The sequence below is a fragment of the Sinocyclocheilus grahami genome, unplaced genomic scaffold, assembly GCF_001515645.1.
Source record: "Sinocyclocheilus grahami isolate Dianchi unplaced genomic scaffold, SAMN03320097.WGS_v1.1 scaffold399.1, whole genome shotgun sequence".
In the NCBI taxonomy this organism is placed as follows: Eukaryota; Metazoa; Chordata; class Actinopteri; order Cypriniformes; family Cyprinidae; genus Sinocyclocheilus; species Sinocyclocheilus grahami.
Window position 1 is genome coordinate 469,512 of NW_015505578.1, and position 8,129 is coordinate 477,640.

General features: G+C 39.1%; 1 protein-coding gene across 1 annotated transcript; it reads right to left on the bottom strand.

Moving 5' to 3' along the window:
* Positions 1-1,837: 1,837 nt before the first annotated feature.
* LOC107550491 (amphoterin-induced protein 1-like) lies at positions 1,838-7,739 on the bottom strand. Its single transcript, XM_016231780.1, has 2 exons — positions 7,555-7,739; positions 1,838-5,969 (listed from the first exon to the last, which is right to left on the bottom strand). The coding sequence occupies exon 2, from the start codon at positions 5,873-5,875 to the stop codon at positions 4,352-4,354; it is 1,524 nt and encodes a 507-aa protein (XP_016087266.1). The 5' UTR covers positions 5,876-5,969; positions 7,555-7,739; the 3' UTR covers positions 1,838-4,351.
* Positions 7,740-8,129: the final 390 nt, after the last annotated feature.

An 8,129-nucleotide genomic window follows, 5' to 3' on the forward strand; every position in this document is an offset into this window, starting at 1 on the left:
ACATGATTCATAGAAAAAATATGGTAGTTCATTTAAAATTTAATTATTTTAAATACTATACTATTTATTAATATTTTGAATTAGGTTTTATTTTTTAAAATTTGTTTTCATTTTAAATTTATCTTAAGCTTTAGTCATTTTTATTATGTGCTTATTAGAGTTTGTTAAATATTGTATTTTATATTTTCAGTTCTAGTAATTTTAATACTTAAACATATTTATTTCAGTCAGTTGCCAAGGCAAGTTTTTTTTACATTGACATTTTTAATCTAATATCTTTATTTTATTTTAGGTTTTTATTTCAATTTCCCAAAACAGTTTTAAAGGGATAGTTCACCCAAAAATGAAAATAGTCATCATTTACTAACCCTCCTGTCATTCCAAACCTGTACGAGTTTTTTTTTCTTGTGTCGAATATAAAAGAAGATATTTTGAGAATGCTGGTAATCAGACAGTTGATGGTCCCCATTGACTTCCATAGTATTTCTGTTTGGTACAACTGTTTGGTTTTTCAAAATTCTTCAAAATATCTTCTTTTGTGTTCAATGTAAGTAAGAAAGAAACATATAGTTTGATTAAGGAGGCATGCAAAACGTGCAGTGTTGGGGTGCCTCCAGGACCAGGGTTGGGAACCATGGGACTAGACTAACTATCAAATGCTGTTGATATTGATGCTTGTTTTGAATTCTGTTAATCTAGAGTTTTAAGAGTCTAAATGTTAGTAAAGAACAGAAGGGACTTGATCTAGTCTCTAGTACCACGTATCTCTAGCACCAAGTTATTAAGGCCGTTCATATCAAAAAGGATAACTAACAATAAATTTATTCCATGTCCAACGACACCAAATCAACAAAACGTTGTTTATTGTACTGTAGGTATGTGCTGCAGTTATGTAATTTGCCACTTTAAATGCTCAAGTTTCTTAAAGTTGTGTGGAATCTGATTTTTTATTTTTATTGTTCGTCAGCTGAACAAAAAAAAAAATTGTGAAAGTGATTCAAACACAGCTGGACTCGAATGAAGGTGTAGAACCATCTCAAGGATGATCAGAAGAAATGGACAGCACCTGAGTTAAATATATGAGTGTCACAGCAAAGGGTCTGAATACTTAGGACCATGTGATATTTCAGTTTTTCTTTTTTAATAAATCTGCAAAAATGTCAACAATTCTGTGTTTTTCGGTCAATATGGGGTGCTGTGTGTACATTAATGAGGAAAAAAAATTTACTTAAATGATTTTAGCAAATGGCTGCAATATAACAAAGAGTGGAAAATTTAAGAGGGTCTGAATACTTTCCGTACCCACTGTAGTTGACCTTATAGTTAAAGTTGTGGTTTGGACTCCACTATTCGTAAAGAAATAGAATGATTATTACAGCTTTGTAGTTACTATTATAGTTATCGTCCTTGGTGTGAATGGGAGTTTTGAGAGTTAACATTTGCACAAGTGCTTCTAAAATGAGCTATTTTGACATTCTGACAGGCTGCAAGTCATCATGTAATCAAAATTCACCCTATTTACTTAATTGATTATGAACAATTCTTCAGTTATTTCAAGGAAAAACAGTTTGTCTTTAGAATATTTATCAGAATGACTTGCATTTTTCCTGAAATAACTTTTGTTTGTTTGTTTTTGGATATTAACCAATAGCCAGAGCCATTCAGGCATTTTATTCATCAAACCTGCATTCGGTCTGGCTCCAATTCTGGTTTATAACGCCACTTTTCACAATTCAATCAATTTTCTGCCCCACTTTCTTTCTTGTTGAATATAACGTTTCACTTAGAAATACATCTTATTACAAAAGGAAAGCGGGCTGTGAACCGCAATCCACGTTTTTTTACTCACAATTTGTACAGTGTCCCAACTTTTTTGGAATTGGGTTTGTAGATTTCTAATTAATGCAACAGAGTTTTGGAACTTTGATGCAGTCTGTGATTATTCTTGAGATTTAATTGACTGACATTAAAAAAAATTTCTGTGCCTAAATAACAACATATAATAGACAAATAGATGATCAAATTTCAAAATACATGACAGAGAAAGACCTTTACAGTTAGTGTCATTAAAATAGGTTTACCAATATCCTATAGTCACAAGTGGAATCTAGACAACTGTATAGGAACAACAATACACAGAAGAACAAGGAATTAATTGAGTCTCTTTGGAACCTCAAGGGGAAAAAAGCTACCTAAAATGACACAATCTCATAAACACTGTAAAAACAAACACTGTTTGCACATACAAAAGCACAGATGTACTGTCAAATGCTGAGTAATGAACAGTGGAACTCTGCTCATAGCGAAATAGCCAAGGACACACAGTTCAGAAGAACACACACGATAGGGGCGAAAAGCTGCTGGATGTGGTTTTAGGGGGAGCACTTGGCTTTTCTGTCTCTTTGCGAACAGACCGCAGAGATCTCAGGCCTCCTCCCACAGCGCTTGTGATGGTAAGGCCTTTCCCTCCCCTCCACACTAATTTTGGATTGCAGCTGGAGAGACCGTAACTGCCCATGACTGCAGTCTGCCATAGCTGCTATTATCTGTCATTCCCTCTCCCTGAGATAATACTGTTTGTGAGTTCATCCACCTATCAAACATTTAATAGCTTCACCCACTCCCTCACTCGCTCGCAAAACAGGATGTAATTACGATGTTACTAGGGAAAGAGATCGGAGGAAACTAAGATTGCTCCCGCTGATCCCAACCAGACCCTGTTATAAATATGTGGTTATGGTTAACACGTGAGATGCGTCCCGATTTCTTTCCAGGAACACAAGAATGGAAGTGGCATTCCCAGAATTAAGGGTTCTAGAGACTGTGTGCGCTGCGCTGGACGTTCTAAATCCACGTCTGGTTCTCAAACATCATTGACTGGCATTCTAGAACAGTCCTACCATGCCCTTCGAGTCCACCAGGACAATAACGTAATCAAAATGCGTAATGATGCATTCCAACCAGATATCAACTAGTCATCTACCTTGAGCACAGGCCAACAAGCTTTACGAATTACATTATGATTCATAGCAGTCTCTTTAGATTCCTATGGCATTGTATATGCAAATATAATATTGGTCTTTGAGAGATCACTGCTGTATGCCTGTAGTAATAATTTAGAATCTCAGAACATGAGGGGGATTCGGCTAATCACTGCGTTTTGACCTGTGTTCAAACTTCAAACTTGATTTTCTAAATCATTCAGGAAATGATGATGGTTTGAGCTAAAAAATAATAATAATTAAAAATTCCCTCAGCCTTTGGCTTTTTATTACATCAGCGCTTCAAGTGACATCCATTCTGACAATGGATGAGTCAGCACCGACTCGAACCACCACATGTGCAAATGAACGCAGAGTGAGAAGAGGTCTGAGTGTCCGAAACTGTTTTGGCTGTTGAATCCAGGCTCAAATCATCATTGCTTTAGAGATGAGAATGCAAGCAGATGGGACACATCATTCTATTAAAAGATTGCATTAGCATTTCGGTTATATGTCACTCCCTGGTTGTCATGACAGATGAGCTCAAGCGGCTGAAAATGAACACGTTCTGCATTTTTTATGTGAGGTTTAATGTGTTCAAAAATGGCTGTATTTAAATATGGTTTCATATAGATGGAAGTTTTATACTGGTATCCAACATTGAAACTTCTATAATTGCTAAGGAAATTGGACTGAAAGAGTCTAGATTCAAACAGCCAATCGAGTTATGGATATGTTTTTTTTCCCCCATTGCCATATAGGTGGCGGATGTTTCATATACAGTAAGTATTTCAAAACAACTTCTAATGTTCCACAGAAACAAATACTTTTTCATCATTTTCTTGTGACTGTCCTCTCAAATGCTATAGTTGCTTTCTCCTGCAATGACCAACTGCATATGGCTTTACATAAAGTGGTAAGGTTGGTCAGTTAGCGTAAACTGTGGTCAATATTATTAGCTACAAGGGCTTCATTCTATGCTATATTCTTCTTAACATTAGCAGTCTGCAAAGCTCATGCTTATGATGGGATTATATAGAGGATGTATTAATGTTCTAGTGTCTCTCAACCTATAGCTTTCTAGCTTGATCATTGAGAAATCGCAAATTGCATTTGTTGTTTACCCAGACTACCTCTAGTCACACTTAGTGGGCTTAAACTCACAGGAACATCTAAACACTCCCAAGTTTAGATTCCACTAATATGGCAAGACCTTTTCACAGTATATACTTAAGTGCTACAGATTAAAATGCTGGAAAGGTTTTGCAGAAACAGCCAAACACTGAGGATGGCAAACTGTGTACTCTAGTCTCTTAGTCCAGGAAAGCCACAACAAAGAACTGTCTCTAGCCAAAAAGACACATTCTCCCTCAGACTACAATGGGAGTATCAGAAAAGACCGAACTAATAGAGTCTGCCACCGATTTCTTCCGCTTTCCTTTTCCCTGCATGGCCTCCTCATCCACTTCTTCATCTCCGTTAGGATTCACCTTTCCATTCTGTCCCTGCAGGTCCTTGGGGTCTATGAAGGCCACGTGCCTGTTGAGCTCTGCTTTGGTTGCCATATCCTCGTGCGTCGGGGTGACGCTGAGCATGGAGGAGTGGATGCTGTCTTCATGCTGGTTCTTTTTGCCCTGGTCTGGACAGCAGAAGCAGCGGCAGGGTGTCAGGTACAGATAGATAAGAACCAGGACCACGCTGGCCAAGCAGCCCACCAGAGTGGTGTATGCAGTGTTGAGGGTCTCGCCGTTGCCGTTGAGGGTGAAGTTGTGGACTTTGACCACCACATAGAGCGTTTCGTTGAGGTATTCACTCACGGCGAAGCAAGTGTACACACCTGAGTCCTCAGGTCGTATCGATTTTATCTCAAGGCTGCCATTTTTCACAAACTTGTCGTTATTTGTATCGCTCTGGTTACTGTCAGGAGGCACCAATATGTTTCCAGGCAGCATCCAGGTCTTGGACATTTTCCGCTGTTTGGTATCACAGCTGAGGGTGAGCGTCTGCTCCAAATAAGCCTCTTGGTCGGTTTCTTTAAACGTGCTGCAGTTCATATGAGTGTTGAGACCGTACAAACGCAGCACCCGTTTATCTGGGCCGGGATGCACACAGGTGTGTTCGTCCTTGAAGTCCACAGCTGAATTGAGCCGTCGGATATACCAATGAGCCATCAAACTGTACAGCTCGCAGTCGCAGATGAGGGTGTTGTTGTGGAAGTACAGCCCATTCTTGATCCAGGCCGGCAGCACCTGGAGGTCTTGAATGGGGAGAACCTTGATCCGATTGGAAGACAAGTCCAACAGGCTCAGCTTGTCCAGTCGGCTCTTGTCCTTGACGAGCTCCAGGGGGAAGCGGGACACCTGGTTCTGGCTCAGGTAGAGCTTCTGCAGGCCACTGAGGCCCGAGAAGGCTGTGCGGTCGATCTGCGAGATCTGGTTGTTGTAGAGCAGCAGAACCTCCAGATGTATCAGTGGCTCGAAAATGAACTCGTCTAGCTGTCGCAGTTTATTCGATGACAGATCCAAGTAGCGCAATTGCTTTACGAAAATGAACGCCTCAGAAGAGATGAAACACAAACCATTGTGGCTGAGCAAGAGGTTGTGGAGGTTGGGAAGTTTGTGCTTGGTCCATTGTGCGCGTAGTCTGGTTATCTCGTTAAAACTAATGTCAAGCACAGCTGTGTAGTTGGGCAGCTCGGATGGAACCATCGTCAAGTTCATCTTGGAGCAGCTGACGATGTTGCTGGCGCATATGCACATTTTGTGACAATTCAGCATCGATCCTCTGGACCTGGGGATCAGTGCGAGAATAAAGGACAAGCAGACAGCCCACCTAATGCACCACTTTATGGAAGGGGGCATCTCTGACACGCAGTTAAATTGTGGATGTAGCATAAGTCATAGAATCCTCTTCAGTAATGTGGCTGCGTAAATCCTTTCCACACTGTTTGGAGGAACAGCTTGTGGGACTGATGATGCAAATTTAGAGCTACAAGACAAAAAGAAACAAAAGCGATTTATGTTTTATGTACTGTTTCAAGAAACAAATTGTTTCAAATTGGTAACCTGTTTAGACCCCACTGTCCACTTCTTTCTTTTTCTGTCATTTAGAAATCAAATCACAGAATTTTTAGATTGTTACAAAGTAAATGCTTAATTCATTATTTCTTTTTGACAAAATGTTGTTTTGAAACTGTGGCCTGTGACGGCAGAAAATAATAACATAATTCTATTATATTCATAATTTAGTTATATTTGAGTCAGATTATCTGCAGACCATGCCTGATAAAAGTTATTATATGGATATTTCGGTTTCATAGCCATTTGCCTGTAAAAATAATAGACGTCTATTGCACTAAATTGCTTATGTTGATATTCAAATTTTATGTCTGTCTGAAAACATACCAAAGTTGTAGGTGGTGTGGCACTGTGAAGAAAAAAAACCCTGAGCTGGTCACCGAAAAAAAAGTGCAGGTTTGAGAGGACGATCCAAATGACTGTCCCTGTAAATGTACATACTTTGCTATATAAATTATATTTATTAGTTCATCTTACTCTGATAAAATAGAATATAACCTGAGCCCTTCAAAACTATCTATTGGTCATTATCTATTGTTCAATGGTCAAGTTTATGGTTGGTTAAAAACTCTTTTAGGACATGTTAGCTGGTAAAAGCTGGCAGAGCGTTTTGGACCAGAAAACAAACCAGCTACCATCTATTCATAAGGTCATCAAACTAGTCTGTTACATGGTAGCTGGTCAACGAGCTATAGCTTGCGCCAACTAATGACCATCAACTACACTGGATTTTCTAACAAGGTTTTTAAGTAGAAATAAAGCACGGCCACGTTTTGTGTTCTTTGGAACATAATTCGTGTCTGAACGAGTTAAGGTAACATGAATGAATGTTAAAACTGTATTGTCAGGACAAGCGCACGCTCAACGCACACAATATTATGCATGCGCATAGGTTTACAAACGAGCTCTGACCTTTTCATTCAGATGCATTCAGTACGTGGCCCACATGGCGGTATCTAAATGTACAACAATATGGGTTTTATTTATTATTTAATTTTTTTATGTGTTTGCATGCCAAAGGGGGAAAAAAGCTAATTTGATAAACGCTCAAAAAAAGTGGCAAAACTCACTGTATCTCTGTGTTATGGCCTCTAAGGACTCAACATGGTGTAGCATTGCACCATTTACCGTATGCATGCAGTAACCCGTGATTTTAATGGGATAAAAATTGCACAGTCCCAAAAAACGCCTAAATATATTACCTGCGTACTGTTGTGCTTAAAAATGGTAAGCTAATTATAAAGTAAAACATTGTCTCTTTTTATCCGTTTCACATTACATCAGTGTGACACGTCTTTCCCATTTAAAGAGAAAAGACAAAACGGAAACGACGAGGAAGAGGTGTAGACGTGTAGTCTTCAGAGAGACTGAAAATAAAACGTTTCAGCACAAGCGCAGAGCGACAGATGATGGCAGACGCACCGATAGAGCTTAACACAGGCAAGAATATAACATTACGCAAAGAAATAGATTCAACGCCATATCTCAGTACTAACCTTGAGATGTATCACCGCAGAGACGCATTAATCCCTTTAGAAAGTCCATTTCCTAAGGAGCGCTAGAGCTTTTCTATGATCCAGTGTGACTGAACGGGTGTAAATAAGCCCGCCGCAGCGCACACACCTCTGAGCAGCAGCAGCAGCAGCATCTCTTCATGGGCGCATGAGCAGACCTGCACACACACACACACACACACACAAAATCAACGGCTCCTACTGGAGCACTTGAGTCTGTGTCCGCATAGGCGAATCATCCGAGAAGAGGTCCGTATTTCGGCCATACTTTCGTTTTAAATTGTAATTAAATTGTAATTTTTTTTAAATTGTAACATTATTTACAACTGAGCACCTAATTATACATTTATGAAAGTAGCTTATTATTTCTGGTCAATGTTTTTCAGTTCAGTAAGAGCCTATAGAATGCTACAAACAATAAAGTATCTATCTATCTATCTATCTATCAATCTATCTATCTATCTATCTATCTATCTAATCTGGTAGATTTTAGAACATGATTATGACCAGTTTATGCCAGCTAAGCCACCTATCATATTCCAAAACACAGAGTAAAC